At 36.4% G+C, this 22,371-nt stretch overlaps 1 protein-coding gene across 1 annotated transcript in view; it reads right to left on the bottom strand.

Annotated features, from left to right (window-relative positions):
* CDKL5 (cyclin dependent kinase like 5) overlaps positions 1-22,104 on the bottom strand; it is an 80,857-nt gene extending 58,753 nt beyond the window's left edge. Inside the window, exons 1-2 of the mRNA XM_082069913.1 lie at positions 21,891-22,104; positions 21,319-21,353 (exon numbers count right to left, since the gene is read on the bottom strand). Coding sequence (XP_081926039.1) covers positions 21,319-21,353; positions 21,891-21,954 — 99 coding nt within the window. The 5' untranslated portion in view covers positions 21,955-22,104. The remainder of the gene's footprint in view (positions 1-21,318; positions 21,354-21,890) is intronic.
* Between the last annotated feature and the right edge of the window lie 267 nt (positions 22,105-22,371).

Genomic DNA, 22,371 nt, shown 5'->3' with positions numbered 1-22,371 from the left:
AAAAGTCTGGAACTTGCCTGTGATGTGGAACACCTACAAAACAGTAGGGTTTCAGAGTGCTCCCTTAGGCAGGACAAAAACTGAAGCTGAGTGCACATTTCCCACTTCTTGGTTGAGTGCTCTAAACCAACTAAATAGTTTATATGAGGTGACATAAAAATAGTAAATCCTCATCGACCATGTTTTAAACTAGTTTCCAAAGGAAGAATCCATCTGAAATGCTCTGTTTGTCTATCTCTCTGTTTGCTACCACCACTAGTAATTTTGAACTAGATGTCGAGTTTCAACCAAACTTTATAGAGAAATGGAAGTTTTAAGAAAATTTTAAAAAAATTCTTAAATTTGTCAGCCATATATAGAATATCCTACCTTGGGGGAAGAAAGCAGTAAGAACTCAATCTCCTACACACTGCATGATGTTGCAGACAAGCAGCACATGTAGCCTGTGCAACAAACTAACACACAAAGCTTTTGATCAGCCATTGTACATATTTGCCATTTACACAAACTAATACAGAATAAGACTGGAAAACACGGAATACATTTTATATATGGACCAATTCTGCAGGCATATAGTAAGGGTGGTAAAGAGTATGCTTGCTGGATTAGGAGAGAGATGCTGGAGCTCTCAGATGACACAGGCCCAACCTGAAGTTTCAAACAAGCATCAACCATGCTAGGTGCAAAGCAAACAGACACCACGTTGCTAAGCCCTGAGAAGATGGATGGAATAATGGATACAAGAAAAGCAGGGCCTTGAGCAATGAGGGCTATCAACAGTGAAAATTCAAGCTCCTGTGGGAATCTGAAAGGTTCTTTACAGATCAAATTTAGACTTTGTTACTTAAACCTTTACTTAAAAGTCCTTTTGGAGATCTGAGCTCTTCAGTCGATCTGGTTCTCTGCTCCTCAAAAACAGGCAAATTGGTCATTCTCCAAAACAGAATTCTCATTCTCTAAAATATCTCTTTTACATTTCAAAAGTTTTTTTTTCAAGACTGTACTCTGAAACAAAATGGCACTGAAAACAATGTTCAGTCTGATTGTGGAAACCCTCCTTAGACAAGAGCTCAGTATCCAACTCCTAACACAAATAATTCTCATATCTGATTAATGTATTGTCTAGATAGATAGGCTGTTACTAGTTGATTCAATGTTTTGAGACTTCAATGAATATCAAGGAAATAATCCTAAATATTCTGTGATCTTTATGGAACACAGAATATCCTTTCTCATCTCTACTATTTACTACTAACTTATATAATGAAGTATGAAAATTTGAGTTCACTTAGCTGTAGTTTTGCTTCACTCAGCTACATTTATTACTAAGCATCTCATTATCTTGTTCTACTAAAAAATTCTGGCCTCAATATTTCACTTTGCATTCTGAAGGCAATGGCAAATTTGCAAACACACAAGTCAAATCTCTCTTAGAACTGGTACAACCTTTGCTTACTGAGAACATATATTATAAGCATTCTGTGTTACAAAACTATAGGAAAAGCACTGTTCTACACTTACACATGCAACAATAGATTAATGTAACTGAAAACACTTTGTGTAAAAGTTAAGGATGTACACATATTGATTATTCAGACTCCATGATTATCTGTGTCTAAAATGGGGTAAAATATGTCTCTTCTCCGTGCACAAACCTGCTAGTACCACCTAATAGGAGTAAGACAAAAACTGCTTAATCCATGTCTGTTTCCTTTATGTATAAATATATAGAGAGGAGAAAGGAGATACTTGTTCATGGGAAAAGCATATCTCCAGTCCTGGAGATGGGAATGACTTCATGCTAGGGCTCAATCCTTTCCTTTACCTCAAAATATGCATGAGAATTGCTTTTGGAGAAAACATGTGATTTACTGTCAGTCCACTTAGCCACAGATGAGAGGTGAGTACGTTTACAGGTTCTCACAGCTCTTTTCCTGCACACCCAGAGATTTCTCTACCAGGTTTCCTCACAAGACTGTAATACCTCATACTTCCTGTCACCAGTATCAAACTAGATGAGCTCCCTGATTTAAAATAATTTATTTTTATTTCATTTAAAGGATAGAGGACTCCTGCTGTTTTTACATAAAGGATAGAGGACACCTATTGTCTCTATACAATTTACGAGACATGACAGCAATTTTCCGAAACAGTGCAGGACTGTATCTCTGTTGATTACTAGAAAAATCTTTGATGTTAATGATGGGAGTACTCAAGGAGAAAGGTACTCCTCAGCATAAATCAAGATCTTGGAACTATAACTATTCTTCTCTGGAAAGAAAAACATTTCCTACCAAACTATATGCTGTTCTTCAAAATATCACAGGACAAAAACATTTCTTCAAATGTTTTTCCTTATTTTGTTTCAAATATTTATTTTTCTTTTGCATATCAAGGAAAATTTGACACAAAGTACAAGTACATAAAAAGACTGTTGAAAAATAGATACGATGATGTCCTTCAGAAACTTACATCATTCAGCTCTAATTTTACTGCCTCATTGTACATAATTACAAGAATTTCTCACTTATTCTTTTGGTTGCTTAAAAAAATGCATAAGTGTTTAGAAAAATCAACAAACTTGAGTAGAGACAGTAACAGTCTATACTGACCACACACATGCTATGGAGAAGCATCATGTTGCTGCCTTACTCCGGCAGAGCTGCTCCAGCAATATCTAGTACATCACATCTGGGTTTTGTGCTGATAAATCAAGTGGCATATTAAGATATGATATGGCATGTTCTGTGATTGGCTCATGATTTCCATCTGTCCAAGTATGAGGCTATAAGGCCTAAAGATAATAGCATGCCTAACTTCTGCTAGAAAAAGTGAAATCAATCACATAGGCTACTAGAGATATTTATATTTTACAAAAATAATCTAGAAGCAGAAAAGAAACTGTGATCTGACCCTCACTGATTCATAATTACAGCCACACAATTTAATTTGTCACAGACACACTGAAAAAAATTAACAAAATTCTGCCAAACATATCCCACAGCTAATGGCTCTTCCGAACAAAGTAGTACAGTTTGACTTCAATAAGCACAATTATGTTATTTAACATTTAAGTGTTCAACATAGATCTTTCAATAATCTTAATTCCAGCAAAAAATCACAGAACATTAGGCAATCACCAGCAAGGCAACAGAAGCTCATGAAACCACTACCAGACAGTAAAGCATTTGTTTTGCAATGAGTCACTTAAAATAAAGTCCTTCATGAAAATCACGGTCTGTGATTTAGAAACTTTGTCAGCTGTTTAAAGGCTTTGCCCACTTCTTCACCCTGATCAGGCGGCCTATGACAAAGTCCCCATTACAATGCCACAGTTACTGGTCTTACCTCTAATTCTGAACCACAGTCTCAACCACACTGTCACCCATCTCAGAAAAGACCTCCATATATTTGACACACTCCTCCACACAAAGGGAAACCTCACCCCTCTCTGTCTTTCAAGATCACCCTTCCTGAAGTGCTTGTATCCATCCATCCATCATATAGCTCCAGTATTAATTCTATTTCAACCATTTTTAAATATGAAGTAAATTTTCATTTTAGAGCACAAGCTAGAATAGGATTTCCCAAGCTTAATTTGCTCAGTTTACCATTATCCTAGAAAAAAAAATTTGCTATCTTGGTGCTGAAGAAAACAACAACAACAAAAACAATGCAAACAAAACCCCACCAAAACAAACAAACAAAAAACCCCGAACAAAACCAAAACCAAACACCAGCAGCAGCTACTGTCACGTCCATGCTGCAGACTTACATGTGAAGTTTGCCCTAACTTTAACTTTCCCCCTTATGCGCAAAGGGCAGAAACAACTCCTCGGTGTTCTGGAGTAGGCCTTAAACCACCAGAAGTGCTAATCACCTATTCACATACCAAACAGCCATTCCAAATCTGACCTGCAACAGAAGCAAGAGCCATGGTTGAGGTTATTCTTGGTTTAAATACATTAATTTGAAAGAGAGTGTACATTAGTAATGATAAACTTTCCTGCATCTGGGGGAAAGCCCAAGATACAATGAGAAGCTTTATGTTCAGTGTTGCCAATTTTAAAAAAATATTTTAAACTGACATCTGCTTTTTTCCCCTATTTTGGGCATGCAAAATAGTGTAACACTCTCTTGACCATGCAATTCTATAGGTAAAAGGTGTTACCAAATGTAAATCAACACCTTTGGTAATTTGGTCTCAGCTCATTGATACGCTTGGCTGTAGAACATTTCATACATGTCTACATTAACCCTAAGAATCTGCCATTCAACATCCTCTCTATCATATGGTATCTCTTCTCCTTTCTCTTCAAGTAGCACTAAGCCTCACAAACATCCCTTTTGCTTCTTCCAGATCTTTAATGATAATATTTTTGTGTTGTTCAAGGGATGATAAATTTGAACAGGAAATGCCACCTGTAATTTTTAGCCTCAGTTCTCTGGCTGCTTCTTCCATTAGATAACAGTATTATGGAGAGAAAACAACTATTTTTTTCCCCAAATGGGTTAGTGGCATTTACAAAAAGACATCTTTCTGCTCTCTAGTTTTTTTCCCTCAATCAAGAGAGATTTTTGCTGATATTATGCTCTTATCAAAGCAAAATTCTAGGGCAATCTTGAAACAGAGAAAGCTCTATAGATGCAAGTTGATACTATTTTCTTGTTCTCAATCTTTAAGTTGCTTTAGCATTATAATAAGGCAGGATAATTTTTCCTGATATTTTATTGATCAGTTCTCCTCACTTCTGACTCTTACCCTACCAGCCTGATGGATACTCTACAGAATCGTAAATCAATGCTCTTTCCTACTTCCCTTTCAATCTAGCTATCTTTTCAAAACATTTTTTCCAGTATGAATATTGATGTGGGTTTCAGTGGACACCTTCATTTTTTCCTCAGAGTTTCCACATTCAGGTTTGCAGATAAAGAAAAGCTTTTCTTCTCTAGGATTACACAAACAGTACATTTTTTGGACAATAAGATGGAAATTCTTGTCTCTTAAGTAAACAGACATTTTGCTCTGTCAAGCATTCCTTTCAGAGATTTTTCTTTTTCTTCTTTATAGAAGAGCATTAAGGCTTAAAATTCAGTCCAAACCGCTTAAAAAACAAAGAGAGGAGGCAAGATCGATACCTCAAACACATCTGGGTTTTACTGATGGCTGTTGCAGAGGTCAGAGGAACAGGAGGGCTGCCTCTACACAAGCCGCATGGTGATTCAGTTAACTTGAGAAGCACAACATACATGAGGAAGTAAAGGAACTGCACCCAATGAAGGCTTCAGATACTACTAACAAACGAAGAAGAAAAGGCAGCTAAGTCCTCATAAAAATAGCATTTCTACAGATGAAATTTCAGTTTTGGAGCTAGATTGAGAAAGAGGGTTTGTGGACTTATTTCAAGCAGTTTCTGGAATACTGAGGACTCACGACTAGATCCGTATATTCTATCTTAATCTCAAAAAAAGGAGAAAAAAGTCTAAACATCATACAAGTTCCAGGAAGATTAAAAAAACCCTATTTGAACAAAAATTTCCCCTACAGATAAGACTATTTAATACATCCTAGTTTTAGATCTTGCACACACACAGGTGCTTTTAAACCACACACACAAAAAAAATCATGCATAATTTAAGTTCACTGTGAAAGTTTGCCCAAACATGACAAATGAATACTTCTTGGAAAAAGGGGAAGAAAAACAGTGTCTTCATCTCACCAAGTTTATTGTCCCAAACACTGGATAAAAAAATGCAGAATGAAGAGCTGATGGCCAGGGAATATATAGGCTAAAGAGATTAGAAAAAGGCAGCAGACAAATGCAGGCTAAGAACAGATTGGAAGAGAGAACATGGAAAAGGTACCTAGACTGAGAAGTCAGTATTAAAACCAATGTAACAAATAAGCAAATGAATCTGTGAACATCTAAAATTTCAGTGGAATCCAATTTTACTGAAAGCAGAGGAATGGTGAGAATTCAGAAATAGCTGCAAACCCACTAAAACCACAGATGAGTCTCATTTCACAGTGTTCTGGTATGCATGGGGGATGAAGGCAACAGGTTACTAGCTACACCATCTCAAATACTAGAAGCTGACAGCTGTGTGACAACTGTGGGGGTATCCATATGGTGTTATATGATGAGTTTCGTATTTGAGAAGTCTAGAAAATTATGGGCAAAAAAGTTTCTCACAGTGTATATAAGCAAGGCAGTATTTGAGGGGAAAAGGTAGCATACTTTAATTAGAAAGACTGGCGCACACAAAAGAAACTGAAACCCTTCTGCAAGCCTAAAATAGAAAAAGCGATCTCCAAAACCAAATTTAGACTGAGAACAAGTATATTCTGTGATTAAAAAGACTCAACAAATCAACAGAAAACCTCAACTATTTCCTAAGGTACAGTGCATCTCATTTAGCTTCAGTGAGCTAGGAGTTACATATCTAATGTGCTTTGTCAAGGCTTTCCCTACAGCTAGTAAAAGCAGGGAAAGGAGAGAAGATTTGGCCAGAAGGTTACTGATTTTAACCATTTCCAGGTGGTACAACTTGCTTTTTGGATGTTAGACTCTGACAATTTATATAAACTAGGGGGACTGGTTATGTAAGACCTATGCACCAAAACAGTGGATGAGGTTAAGTCCACCCAAGTTACTTGACTTTGCAACCCTTCTGCCTGTTTTATTTTTTCCACACATGCATAAGCTTAGATGCAAGTGTTTTTAAGGTACATTTCAGAAATTCTGATCAACACTAGCAACTTCAGAAATATTACCTTCTCTGTATCAGTATTATTTGAGTTCCATTGCTACGTTAATATCATCACAGTCCATTGGACTGTGTTTGTAATACACTTGCTGGCAACACAAATAAAGCATTCCCAACTGTGCTACTGAAGTGAGAACGTCTCCATTGCCAATGTAACTGTGCAGCGTCAATTCTCACATCCCACAAAACAATCTGGCATAGCTAGCAGCAAGACCAGAATTGCTGAAGCTCATCCTTCTTCTTTATCCTGCACATTACAGAATAACATGCATATTCCCTTATGAGTATATTCATGAAGCTATAAATATCTCTGCTATGAGCTTTGCATTTCCTTTTCCAGTATAATTGAAGGTACTCCCTGAGATCACTAACTAAAGCTTTAAAATCTTGCAAAGGAGGCCCCATTAGAAGGAGCTCTTTTCTTTACATTAAGCTTCCAGAAGAACATTTCAGATCCTGGAGTACAAGCACAAAGATCTACATGAGAAGCTGTCATAAGAAAAATATGGATTTAGAATGTATGTTATATAGTGATATCCTAGAGCTATATTCCTCTCAGTGCCAAAGCACCATAGAGATTCATTTAAACTGAAATTTAAAAAAAAGTAACAATTGGAACAGTTTTTAGATTCTTTGTGGAGTAAAGGTCTCAAATCTTTTACTTAGTAACATTTCTCATTAATATTTAATAACAGTACTGATACCTCAGATTTTATTAAGGAGATTAAAAACATTAAATATAACTGGATTAATCTGCAAAATTCCAAAAGCTAAAACTATACAAGTAAGCTTGGACCTTCATTGCGGTACTTGGTCTAAACTAGATGCAGATATGAAAACAAAGCTTCTTCAGAGGAAAGTTGCTCTCTGTCCTTTGTAAACTGATATAGTAGCAAGCCGTCTGCTGGTACAGAGCGTAAACAAAAGCTCTAACAGCAGTTTGTTGACTAGCATTTTTCTTTTGTACGTACTAAATCTGGCTGTGTTTCATTTTAACACAATTCTGGATTTGTTGTTGTTTTGTTTTGTTTGGTTGGTTGTTTTTTTGGTTGGTTTGATTTTTGAGGTTTTTTTGTTTTGTTTTTTTTTCAATGACATTACAAGGTAAGATTAGATAGCCAAAACTCTGGGTGTGATGAATAATATAAAAGAACATTAACAAGTGAGTCATTAACTACTCTAAATCCAGTTAAAATCCTCATTGAAAAAACAACAAAAACAAACAAAACAAACCAACCAACTAACCCCCACAATCACTAAAAACCCAGAATCAGTCTCCTCACAAAGATTTCATTCAGTTACTATAATGTGAATAGTCAACTATCACCACCTCTTGAAAAAATAAAAGGTGGACTTGCAAAATGTTAATTGTTAAGCTGCCCTAACCTAAAAATCAACTGGGGGAAAAAAAACAACACAAACATGGACAAAAGTTCCCTGGACCTAATTGTTCCTTTACTTTTGTCTTTCCACAGATTTATTCTTTGTAAGAATAAGCTATACCCTCATAATTTGATTCCTAGCCAGACATTTTCAGAGAAGGCATGTTCTACCATTGAAACATTCTGGGAATTTTTGATGGCTCTAGTTCTACAGTAAACAAAGACTTTTTCTTCCTAAATAGCTCAGAAGTGGTAAATGATTGCCTTCTTTCATGCAAACATGTTTAGGGAAAAAGCACAAGATGCTTTAGCAATGAGGGTAATTTTTCAGAAAGTTCCTGAAACATGATCTTCAGACGAAGAGACAAGTGAAAGCTGAGAAAATAAAAATCACAAGACTTCAGTTGTGAATTTTTTAATTCAGATTTTTGTGGAAGACTTATACACTTTTGCTGAGTATTTTGATAAAAAAGAATAATTTTAATTTGCATTTCAGATTGAGTCATAAGTGTCCAGTTCTCCTCATATACATAAAAATAAAAAGGACCAGCATGAGTGTGCTAACTAGTACTAACTGTGCTAATGGGCAACAGAAGGAATGGGCTAGTATCAGTTTCTAAATGTGACCAGAAAAGACCACTTGCTGTAACTCATTAACTAAACAAATATGTGTATACACTTGTGCATGGCTCTGTACATGTACGCATGTGAAATTGAAAGGATATTGGTCAAGCACTCGAAGCTAATCTTCTGCAATATAAATTAAACAGTATCAATTTCATTGAGAACCACAGTGAACAGAAAGTGAGAAACACTAGAGATAGAGTGATCTCCCTCAATTTCTAAATAGAAATACCATCTCCTCTTTTTTTTTTTCTTTTCACCTGTTAGACTCCATGGGATAGATGTTATGTGGCCTCTCTTAGGCCTTCCTAAAGGTCAATATCGAAGTCCCTATTGATTCTCTTTTGCTTCCCAAGAGTTTTGATTCCTTAGCACTACTGCAGTTACAGCAGTGGAAAGCATGAGGACTTAAATATTAGAACAGGTTCAGAACACAGGCTGCAATTCCACCAGATACTATCTTGTATACATTTCTTAACCCCATTCTTCACTGGCTGGTGCTCTGAGGGAAACAAAGAGAACACACCGCTCAGATGAATTTTTCACGCAAACCATCACAGGAAATTTGATCCTGTAGAAGCAGCAGCTCGTCAGCTTTACTCTGCAGATGGCATTGCCTGTAACATATTTCTGTGCATAAACATGGCATTGCTCCATCTCTGTTGAAAATGTTAATTGATTTCAAGAAGATAGCTTGCCTCCTGGTCAAGGCACGTACTGTCAAAAAAGAAGGTAGGTGTAACCAGACAAACATGGGGTTTTTTGGTCCTATAGAATTTCATCTTGCCACACCTCAGTGCATGATTACACTTATGTCATCTACCTCTGTTATACCTGAAAATCTCACAATTTACAAAAAGTCTTTCTACAGCCAAAAGGAAAACTGGTAATGATGGTAACCTTCTTCAGTCAAGGTTAAGTTTAAGAAAAATTACTTTGCACTTAATTTTCAGCACACTAGAATCTGTGGTAATCTTCTGTTATTAGAACTGCATGTAAAATATGCTTCATAACACACATTTGGGAAGGAGTTCTTCTCAATATTATAAAGACTGTGGACTGAAAGATTAGGAGATAGAGCAGCCCCCAAACTAAGCTTTCTCTCTCAAGGCCTTTTATGGTCAACTGATACTCTGCTCCAGAAGTATGTAACAGACCAGGGTAACTAGAAACAGGATATTGGGGAAGGAATTGAGAGAGTATGTACATAAGCACGTACAAGCACGAGAAGAAACTGCACAATGAGGTTTCAAAAATAATTTGTACTGACAACAGAGAAAACTGTTCCCAGGATGGTGCTCCAATAGTAAAACTAGGGAAAACATTATGCCAAGCCTAGAAGGTTGCAGCACAGCTGACTCGCAAGCAGACCCTGCATCCAGACAAGAGGGCGGCACAAGGTTGCAGCTTATAACATATACCAGCCTTTCTTCTGTTAACCCATCAGGGAAACAGATTATAGACATACACTTCAAATACAAATTTCAGACAAGGAAAAACAGATAACAGACTCATGGCAGTTGAAGTAACCAAGACTGAGGCTAAGGACCATCCCATAGTGACAGACAACTTCTAAACACAAAATATATACAAATGATGTAAGAACTAGTTTGTCATCACCACCAAGAACCCCTTCAGAGTTGCAGTGGGGACTTGACAGGTAGTTGCCCTTGTCCTTCTTCCTGCACATTGGAGATACTGTCCAAATCAGATACTGCCCAAGTGGGCACACACACCCCTTTATATTTCTAAGAGTGTGGGTATGAGCCAGTGAAATCAGGAAAGAATGGGTATCAGTGGGTACAATCATTCTAGTTCAAGATCCTTTAAATATTCACCTTTTATAAGATTTACATTGCATTTTGTCATACTAATTTTTTTTATGCTGCAGTACTCTACATAAATTAGTATTCACATGAAGGAAGAAATCAAAGATGCTTTATCAAAGTTTTTAAGGCACAAAACAGCTATAAAATGGAGAGCAATGTTGATATCTGTTTCCAACAAAGAATTACACGTGCTGTTCAGAAATAAATCTTCACTTTGCTACACGTGTGGAAAAATGAAAATAAAATGCCATCAAGTGGGTGATTTTTCATAATTGGTGAAGTTAAGCCATTATGTTGCATTAGGATTTAAAAGGGAGTTGCAAGAAGATTGGTCTAATTTAGCAATCGAAGCTAAAATAATTCAGGGATAATATAATAGAGATGCAAATGTATTATAAATCCAGAGGGTGTTTTGGGTTTCCTGTTAAACTAGAAGCTTAAACAGATACCCTACAGAACACGAGAAGCTAGAATGCAATGGCACTATTCTTTATCAAAAGCAAGTGGCAGATTCATCAAGCTTTATTGTCCAGGTGCAGCTAAATACAGCTAAACAGAAGGATGTGTTCTAGAGAGTTTCAGAATTGTAATATATGTAGAAGGGATAGACAGCATAAAAAAATGCTTCCAGTTCTGTGCCAACTTGTAACAATTGCTATCAGTTGAAGAAACACTGAGCAATACACAGCCTGAACAAAATGGCCTCTGTTCTCAGTCTGGCCTCCCATTGTGCCCAAAATTTCTTGGTCACCCTACTCTGATGACAGGCTTGGGTACACTGTTAGGCTTTTAGCCGAGATCAAACACCACATAGAGTAGAAAGGAAATTTTTAAGTTCTTTGTGTGAAATTTTACATGTTTGTACACATTTCAAACAGGTATAATGTTATAAATGGCAACTATTGTCCTTTTTTTCACCATTTATTGTTATCCAGGTTTTGAATGAGAAGTAAATACTGCTATATTTAAGAAGTTATTACATATTGGAAGAATTTTTCTTCAAAAAGAACAGAAAGTTGTCTAGATTTTCAGGAGGGCAGTCCACCAGTTAGGAGTCACACAGAACTGAGTACACATGGAAAATTCAATTACTTTAACCAGGACATTCAGAAGGACAATTTACTATTTTAAAAACACAGTAATCTTTACTGACGGAAAAAATGTATGTCAAGAGCCTATAGCTTTCATATGAAGTGAAATGTTGGGAAAGTTTTCACTATTGTTGTCAATATTTTACCTACACTGTCAAGTGTTCTAATTCCAGGATTTATGGTTTAAGAAAAGGCTTTAAATTTACAAAATCAATTAAAAAAACCCAAGTTAATGTAATTGGTATATTCAAGACACTTGAATATGTAGTAATGTCTTAAATCAACTTGGCATCTACAAATGCTTTTGAAAGTCAGCTGGATGATTCTGAGTCATTTTTACCATGGTACATTCAATAATCGACATTAATGACCTTCTTGAAAACTCAACTGTGCTCTGTTTTACTAGCCTTTATTTAAATACATGCAAGTATCCAGAGATCCATGATTAATCTAGTGCTCTTAGAGCTCCTCACATGTCCTACAACTGTTTAAGAAGTCCACAAGAATCCCTCACAGGAAAACAATTAAGCCTAAAATTTAGAAATATAATTTTCTTTGCATCAATTATGCTACACAGTAATTTGCAATTTGATGACCAGACTAGACTGTAATCCAATATTCAAGCAAGTTCATACCACTACAGATGTTGTTCTATAATTAGCCATATGTTGTTCCTTCTCCCGTATTTTAATTTGCATTAACCACAAATTCCCTAGCCTGCACCACTACTTTCCTAATGACACAACACCCTACATCAGGTCTCAAATCTTCATTGAATTCAATTTCTGCTGCTGCTTCTACAAAATATTGTAGTCAGGCTCTTAAACTTTAATTTTCGGCATAACATTTTCAACTTTTTGCAAGAAAGAATAATTTGTATGGGTAGTCTTGCTTTGTGTGCTCATCAGATCTACACTTGGAAATAAGATTTCACTTACAAGTGCATTAGAATGAGCACTACAAGCTGTTTGCAATTAAGAGCCATTAACAGCAGTCACAGAACACGCTGCTGCAGGTCTGAATGTGATTCCTGTACTAATACAAGTGTAATGATATATAATCCATTTGCAGATGGGAGTACACAGCAACTACTACAGAGCATGCTTATTTACTGGCAATATTCCAAGGAAAAGTGTTATTTGTGGCAGAAGCAGTAACCTATCACTTAGCCAAAGCAGTACCCACAGCAGGAATTCAAGTAACATACTATGTAAAAGATTATCAGAAAGACACACAGTTTCTTTAAGAAACAAAAGAAAAAAGTGCTACAGATGTCTGGTTAATCTAGAGCCATTAGTGTGACAAACTGGAAGAAGCTGTGTCACTAAAAGAAATACTGATCTGAGATAGTGTGACTATAACAAATCACTTATCTTTGACTTAATTTAAATTGAAAACCATTAGCAATACATTTCACATACCCTTCCTAAGGTAAGATGAATCACTCTTGCTATTTTTAACTCAGGCTCCTCTGTGTCCTCCAGTTACCTGCATTACTGGAGTAATAAGGGTAAATACCTGTTTTTCTCCCTCCCCTTCTTGTTTCGAAGATCTTCTGCAGCATCAGGTCTCTGTATCTCAGCTTTGTGCTGCCTGAAATTCAATTACCCAACCTTACCATGGCCAAGCCAATTTCTGTCATCCCAATCTGTAGGACTGAAAGTAACGCCCTCATGTTGTGCTGCTTTAAATTCAACACACCTGAAAAAAGAAAAATCTTAGTGTCCCCTTCCACACCAAGTTAGTTTCTCTCCTCTGAAAGCTCACTCTCATCTTTCCCTTACACCTTCCATTTCTAAATTAGCCTTTAGGGAGAAAGGAGAGAGGGAATGCCAGCTTTGAATACTGAATACCACCCACATCTGAGCAGGCTTCATAACATGAAAACTACAAAGAAGGAGGTAAGGGAATGGGGTATCATACAAGGGACCTTTCATGGAGCAGTCTGGGTTGTCACAAAAGACTCAAAGGGAAACAACACAACCGAGACATCAGAGCAGCACTGTTCCATTGATATGGCTACAGATGGGCTGACTAATGTGAAAAATGAAAACCATTAAATTTAATGCATTTACTTTCATGCCTGCTTTGTACAATCTGAACATGTCCTCTGAAAGTAATAATTGCATGTGACTGCAAAACATAGCAAATATAAATATAGATGTGTATAAAGAGGAAATACTTGAAATACAGTATATCTGAGCAAGAAGACTGAAGACAACATAACGCAACAAAAGCCATCAGAAAATACGTGGGACTACCTTATTTTATCCTCTCATCCTATATAGCCTTAAAAGTGTGAAAAACCCCAAATATTTACTTCAGTTAATCCCAGGACTCAGACTTCCAGGTAACTAGGACAACACCACACACAGATATCTATTTTGTTTTCCACCAAAGTGGGTAAGTTGTTTTAGAGTTGAATGGCTTCCTCAAAATCAGTGCTTTAATGGTTTTTATTAAGAGATATCTTATGAAACAACTCCTAAAAAAACCAACACAACAACCTGCAGTAAGAAGAGACTTGGGAATAAGACTTTAAGAAATAAAATGCAGCAATCCTGTAACACAGAGAATACTATATCCCACCGTGAGGGTGGGAGGGGAAGAGAGACCAACAGCTGTCTTCAACCTGTGAGATCTCAGCAACTTGATTTGTACCCTCCATTCTGCACAACTATCTGATGTTTGGAGCAATATCAGTACATATATGAATCTTCCACTTAGTTTAATAAATATGACATCAGTTACATTTGAAACATAATAATAGGTTAATTGTCTGTTTCTCCCTGTCATAGATAACTGAGAGGACTGTGGAAGAGGCTCATGTTCAGGCACAGGCAAATGCCACAATGTATCAATGAAAAATGAAAGCTTTAGAAACTTTCAATATCACATTAGCATCTACCCTGCATAGCAAGAAGTTACAGATGTTCATCATACATCATTTATACACACATATAGAAAAAAGTGATAACTGAAGTTAATTAGCACTAATCAAGCTCACCTCTCACTGCTGCAATGCCTTGGAGGCAGAGTATTGAAGCCCATTAAATAAATATTATATACCTAATATTTCAAACCAGAATTCTGTAAGAAATTCAAAAGGTTATTCATTGTCTAATGCTGAAGTTGAAGTAAATCATTATTAAAGAGTTAATATTATTTTCAGCACTACAGCTTGCATAATGGCTCTATTTTCCTCTCATAACGCTCAAGACAATTCTCAACTCTGACCACTGCAAATATTTACTACTGGCACACTCTGTTTTCTTCAGAAGCTCAATACAGGTCTCATGTTCATTGTACATATGGACACATGGCTTTAAGCACAGGATAAGCTAATTAAAAAACAAAACAACACAAAAAAAACCACACACTGTTGGCATAATCTGTGCTAGAATACTCTGGTGATAATTACTTTCCAGTAGCACTGTACCTGTTAGAGACTGTGAATACTGTAGGGAGTACCACATTGTGGCTGCCCTGTTCTTAATCCCGTGTTTACATCTAACAAAGTCACTTTTAAGATAGTGAGCTAGCTGAACTTACCTGACTCAAAACGACCCCTCAAAACAACCCATAAACATCCTTTCTGTTTGACAGTATAAATGATTAATAGAGTTTTATTGTAAGAAAATCCTATAATAGCTATCCTATTGTAAGAAAATCCTATAATAGCTTAAATAATGAAAACGGGGTAACCTTTTCTTACAGACGTGGTCTGCACAGGACCCTGCAGCCCGATCAGAGGCCCATTTGATGCTGCACAACTTAAGATTCCCAGCATCTAAAGGAATGTAAGATTACCATTAAGGCATGTAAGATTATAATTCTGTGATTCTGTGATTGCCTGTACCATTTTTTACTTAATTAAAGCTAACACTATAAAGAAATAGCACTTCAAATGACAGTTTGCAGACTGTGGGTGCTTTTCTTACTGGGATTACAACAGATCAGCAACTCCTGATGCAAGACAACATGATACAGTGGAATTTAAGATCCTGAAAGAGCTAAGCAAGATGGACAGTAGAACTACAACCCCATATCTTCACAAGAGCAGCTTCTACCTTGTTCAAGGATCTGCTTAGAAACAGCCCTAAAGCGTAAAAGGGGCCTAAAAGGGCTGGCTGTTCTTCACAGATTACTTCCTCAAAGCACAGGAACAACCCACTCCAAGAGGCACTAAGCTGGGAAAAGTTTCTCAGGTTGGTCAGCACTGGGAAATGGGGAATTCCTGATTGAGCTCAAGCACAAACAAGTAGTGCCAAGAGTGCATAAGTGGAGATGGGCTACTTAGAGGAACAGAAAAACATTGGTTTCAAAGGAAAACCAAGGAAACTGTGACCCTGCTACTCCATAGGAAACCTAGTAATAAAAGACATAGAAGAGGCTGAGGTACTCAAATGAAATCTAATGATGCTGTTACATACGCATATCTATTGTATTTTCTACTGCGTAAACTGTATCTTTAAGAGGTAAGTAAATACTTCTTTCAGATATTGTGAGACACACACACACAAGTTACCTGAAGACAATGCAAGAGCATTACTGAAAGCTGAAACAGGACAAAATTGAATACTAGGTTAAGAGAAAATTGCCTGAAAGTATTAAGCCTATTAAAAAGGTTATTCTTCATTATTCTTCAATGCAGTGAAGTGGTCAAATGATTCTACAAAGTAGTGGGTTTGTTTGTTTTTAGTACAGAAATTCGGTGGTATTTATTTCAAAGAAAAAGGTCTAAAAGTGTCTCATACAATAAAGAACAACCAAAACAAGACATAGATCTAAAATAAGAGACCAGAAAAAACATATTAGGCAGGAGATGTTGTACACACAAGAACAAGCGGCATTACATTTCTAAATCATTAAACTGCATGCCCTCAGGCTTCAAGGACTCTGATAATACCCAGTACATAGCAAGACAAAGAATAAGTCTAGGAGATTTTATCAATTTCTGCTGTGCTTTTAGAGAACTTGCATCACCACACACCTTCCTGCACACCTAGCTAACATTAAAAAAACCCATAAATTTACACATATAGATATATGTATATAGGTATCTTCCCTTTTGCATACTTTCAGATCCTCACACGAGCAGGTCTAATAGTGGAAAAGCATGAGCTACCACACTTGGTTATTTATATAATGATCAGCATAAGGTGTCTTTTTTTAATTTTTATTAACAGACTTGCATCCATATCCTTCTCAAACATTCAACTGATCCTTGACAAAAGCCTGGCACGATAAAGCAAACCACTATGCATGCTCTGATATTGGAACTAAAGCAGAAATGAGAATCACTGCTTTTGACCTAGACACACACAGCATTAGTAGAACAGTTATGGTTTGACTGCCTGCTTGTATGTACCCTTCTCCCTCTCCAGCCTGGCCCTGCAGTGAGCTCTGCGTCATTGTCATGAATGACCCCCTGTTCCAGTGTCACCATCTTGCCTACCTAGACACAGTGTCTACTTATCTCAGTCATCCAAGGATGTATTCACCTCATTTGTACAAATGCCTCCTACTTGCAGCTACCATTTTCAATATTCGCCCCCTATATACACAGTTTATTATCTCACAGTATATCAATCCATTCCATTCTCATGGTGACTTTCATCTTAACTTTTTCCTCTAGGCTTCTTTCTTCAGTGTGCCCATCTTTGGAAATCTACAGCTTCCCATAATTTTATTAATTTTAAGTTACAATATTGTCCTGTTAGCTTTGTATCTGATGTCAGAGTCCTCTTAATACTTGTTCCTAAGTCCCTATTAGCAAATAATAACCCTTCATGAAGCTGCAAGCCCACTTTGCAAAGTAAAGGAGATAGTGGTTTTATTTAAAAGGCAAATATTTGACAAGTCTTAAGCAAGATTATTTTCCTCAGCTGTGATCTGACATTGCTTAACTATTCAAGTAGCTTTCCTTTTTCAAAAAACAGACGAGATCCAGTAAATATGGCAAAACAGCCTATTATTATAGTTCACAAATATAAAAGGTATTTCCAGTATTTTCAAACACTATGTACTCCAGTATATTCTCTTATAAAAAGTCCTCTCACTTAAAAAAAAAAAGCTTTTCAGAATGACAGATTTGCTTTACCTCAACATTTTTTTGTATTAGCTTCACATTAGAAAAAGAACGGATAAACTAATCTTTACGTACAAACCAAAATTAGCAATAAAGGACTTGTGATGAAAACATGCTGTATAATAATGTAAACACAGTCATTCTAGAGAAGCCACTTCAGTTTTCCTGATAATGTTCCCTTAGCAAAGAAAAAATACATATAATAATGACAAGGTATTTGTTCCTTATGTCTTTCTCTCCAATTTAAATCCATATACATATGCCAATAAAATGCACTGCGGCAAAAAGCTACAAATTTATTGAAGTACTAGCAGATTACATGTTGGAAAATTGTTGCAATTAGGGCCAGCTCCTCATTTTACCAAAATTTACCCTTTTAGCAATATAATGGAAATACATTGGCTTAAAACAGCTGAGAAGTTGATCCTGGCATGTTGCCACTATTCATAAAGAAGAAAATAAATATTTCTACATTCAAATTCTTAGACCTAATTGCTAGTTTTGCAAAAAAGAAAAGCAGTATATGTCAAGGGAACATGACCAAGGATGGCCTGGTAAATATCACACATATATTAAAAACACTGCAATATTCTTTTGGGTTTATGCTGTTTCTGAACTTCTTATGAGGTGCTGAATAACTATGCAATGCACTCAAAATTCAACTGTGCTACGTGCAGACAGATCATGCGGAAGAACTTCTTACTTTCTTCATCCATACTAAAAAAAAAAAGTATGTCCATCAGCAGCCAAGCAATAAAAAAAAAAACCCACATATACTTGTATGTCCAGGGAATTCTGTTAAGACTTCATGAAAGTGAATTAAGTGAATTTGTTTTCCTATACAAGCAGGAAAGTTGTATTAAAAAACAGTTCCTGATCAAGGAGAACAAGTACATATATCATCCTGCAATACATTTTAATTCTTCCTTTGTTTACAAGTAACTTTTTTAGAGCTTAATCTTTGCTATCATGGTTTGGTAGAAGTTACCATTTGGAGTTAATTAGTGACTGGTTTTAGGCCTCACCTAAAACCTAACACTTTAGTTTATACCATCTTTGATGCCACAGAATTAGAATCTTCTCCACTTTTCTTCCTTTCTTCCCCTTGCCATTAGAAGGGTGTTCCTCTACACCTTCAGTTCTATCACACTCATTCTAGTCAATTATCAATATTACAGTCTTAAAATTTCTGTCAATAATCTGGATCTTTTCTGCCTGGATCTGGAGCAAAGAGACAGCATCTTTTTGTATCTTCAAGTTCCAATTCACATGGTCCCTCCAACTTTCTTCTTTTATAGCCACTCTTCCTCCATATTTAAAAGGAATAAGCCAAGTAAAAAAAAAAAAAAAAAGTAAATCCATCGAAAAGTAGAAACTAGTAAATAACATTATTACACCTACAGTCAAACATGAACTAAACTCCTTTGGCAATTATCAAGTGTTTTCTTAATAAACCTTCCATATCTGGGCAACAAGCAGGATGTGTCTACTCTGAATCTGTGCAGTACCTTGCAAAAGAGCTGGGGACAGGTCTCTCTCAACATATTTTACCAAGGCACAAAAGGAAAAAATTATCATGACAAACAGCCAGGGGAAGGATGGGAAAAAAGATGCATGTTTTAACTTTAAAGTTTAAACTTTACATATTATTTTTCAGTAGAACAGATAGCCCCTAAAAACAACTGCTCTTAGAGGTTGTGTGCAACTGGTTTTAAGTGAGAATAAAATCAGTATCACAGAATCACAGAATGTTAGGGATTGGAAGAGACTTCCAAAGATCATCTAGTCCAATCCCCCTGCCGGAGCAGGAACACCTAGACGAGGTTACACCGGAAGGCGTCCAGGCAGGTCTTGAATGCTTCCAGGGTAGGAGACTCCACAACCTCCCTGGGCAACATACCTCACCTTTTTTTCAGATCTCTAAATACTGGAAACCCTAGATCTTAGTAAATGCACTTGCTAGAAGCTTTAATAAATAGCACCTTGCTTTAGAACTTCAGTACAGTTGTTTTGATTAAGCTTGAAAATGTAGAAAAAAAAGGGTGCGACTACCTAAACATTTAGATCCTCAGAAGCGATTCAGTGTCCTCAGAGGCTGTAGGAAGAAGCACTTCTCTCTGCTAAAGCAAAGCCTTTCCTTGCTAGTCATCTGATGTAGTGTAAGATATTCTTACAGGAACTCAGAAAACAGATCAACCTGCCAATATCCTATACTCTTAAAATACTGAACTATTGCAGATGAAGATATGAGTAAAGACATGCAGAGCTTAAACTTCAGCAATGCAGGAAATTCAAGAAACTTCCTGAGTCTTGGTGAGGCTAAGTAGTAAATTACAGGTACATAAAATAAAAGGCTGTCAGCAAAGTGAAAAGTGGGGAGAAGATAGAGGGAATATTGAAATCGCTTGGTTTTCATCTTATTCTTTCTCAGTAGCTTCATTACTTCAGAGGATGCTCTGAGTATTGACCTGTAATTATTTTATATTTAAAAAGTAGACACGCTGCTTTGAAAGCGCAGTTTAGTGTGTGTGTATATATATATATATATGTACACCTGTGCAGCATATATAGCACTGCCAGTACTACTAGGAATGGAATTTGAGAAGAGCTCACTAGCATAAACTGCATTGTCACTACCCAGGTGTCATCAGACTGTTCACCCTGAATTATTATTCTGTAACTATCCAAAAATATCCAATTTACCAAAGTCATTCTGTTGAGCAATGTACTCTCCTCTAGCCAGTCAAAGCTTCAGACTGAGACAGGATCTTTCCAAGTTCTTTTCTTTTTTCTCTTTTATAACTTTCAATCAACAAAATAGGGTAATCCACTGCAAATATAACTGTATGTCCTGTGCAAAAGTCCTATGTGTACATCCTAAAAGCCATCACAGGAATGTAGGTCCTCTGCACAAAGTTAACTTCTTCTAGAAAAAGGCATGAACTCCATACAAAAGCTTTTTTATATCCTTGGATCACTACAAAAAAGAAAATCATTCTACGATTCTGAAATGTTTTGCTTCACTGAAGTTATTTTGTTATATAACTACATTGCAGCTCCAAAGACAGCCAAATAGCTCATGTCACAGTTCCCCATTGATGAGCAACAAGTTCAGATATATCCAACTTACACAGTAGTTAAAATAGTGAAGACAGGTTGCCAGACTTAGTTTTTGTCTGAAACAGGGTGTTTTTCCTTTCTTCCTCTTCCAAATCAAAATAAACAAGCATGACAGTCAGTGCTTTCTTACAGCAGTTTGTCCAACAGCTGTAGAAATTCCACATGGAACCCCTCATGCCCCACACCCCCCACAACAGGTAAGTGCTTATATGTTAGTAATACTTCATGTATTTCAGACAAAGAATTAACATCCAAAAAATGAGGACTGTTACTAGATTGAGCCATAACTGACTGCAAGGAAAAGTCCACCCCAGATGCCACATCTCATACGCTGTAACATCTCAGTTCTTAAAAAAAATGATTGTTTCACTTAAATACAAACATTTATCTCTGACTTCAAGCAACTTGCTTACCTTGTGTCTGCATTTAAGTACAACACCATAGGCTCCTGAAACAAAGAAGAAGAGAGATAAACCACCACAAAGAAGAAAAAAAGCAGCAAGATAAAATAGTCTTCAGTCAGCTCCTGGCTATAGGAATAATATTGTTCCCAGTATTATTATCCAGAACTTGCACATACGGTTTCTGTACTAAATTTCTGTGCACTGAAAACAATTTTATAAAAAATGCTTGAAAGTAAATGGATTTTTAAATACTTATTTATTTTTAAATATACTAGGAGAGAAGTTTGATAACTTGCATCTCCTCACTATCACTACAGAGAAATTAGTACAGTACACTTAAAAAAAAAAAAAAATCTAACACCCTCTCCCCCAAACTGTCCCATTTCTCTTCCTTCTCTTTCATCTTCCAAATTTCTCCTTCCATCTGAGAATGGAATTAGAAGGAGCTGTAGAGAATAAATTGATGTTTCTTAAGATTTCCATTCAAGCAATACTTGGCAAAGGAAAACTTACTACTATCAAGAGAACTGAGTCAAATCTAAATAAAATTTTAATTCATTTTTTATTAAGATACTACGTACCTTCACCTACAACCCCAAGGATCTCAAATTTATTCATCACATTACCAATGTTAGGAATCTTCATCAAGACAAATTCCTCTTACGGTGAGAGCCACAAAACATGGCACAATAGGGAGCGTCCAAAGATTTTGCAAAAGGCAATTGTGAAAAGGCTCTTGGAAAAAAAATCCACCTTGATCAACCACACACCCTTTCTTAATTGCTAGGCAGTCAGCAGCTTCCTGGGGAAAGAAGAAAAAAACGTTATTAGTACTTTGTGTTATTTCAGTAAAACACAGCAATGGTAACACGCACACCAGTATTGCCCAACGATTGTAACAGACAATTTGCTTCTGCATTTATGATTAAGAGAGTTCCACAGTATGTAGAGTGGACAGAATCTATGCAGAACACATCTGACAGAACAGCAGGCCTTGTAATCCCAAACTTAGGATGTCTATTTCAATAATAACTAACTTACATGCAGTTATTTTCTACAGAA

This window comes from Streptopelia decaocto, assembly GCF_964273445.1.
Source record: "Streptopelia decaocto genome assembly, chromosome: 1".
In the NCBI taxonomy this organism is placed as follows: Eukaryota; Metazoa; Chordata; class Aves; order Columbiformes; family Columbidae; genus Streptopelia; species Streptopelia decaocto.
The sequence above is the reverse complement of the archived record's forward strand: the minus strand, read 5'-3'. Positions and strand labels throughout refer to the sequence as shown.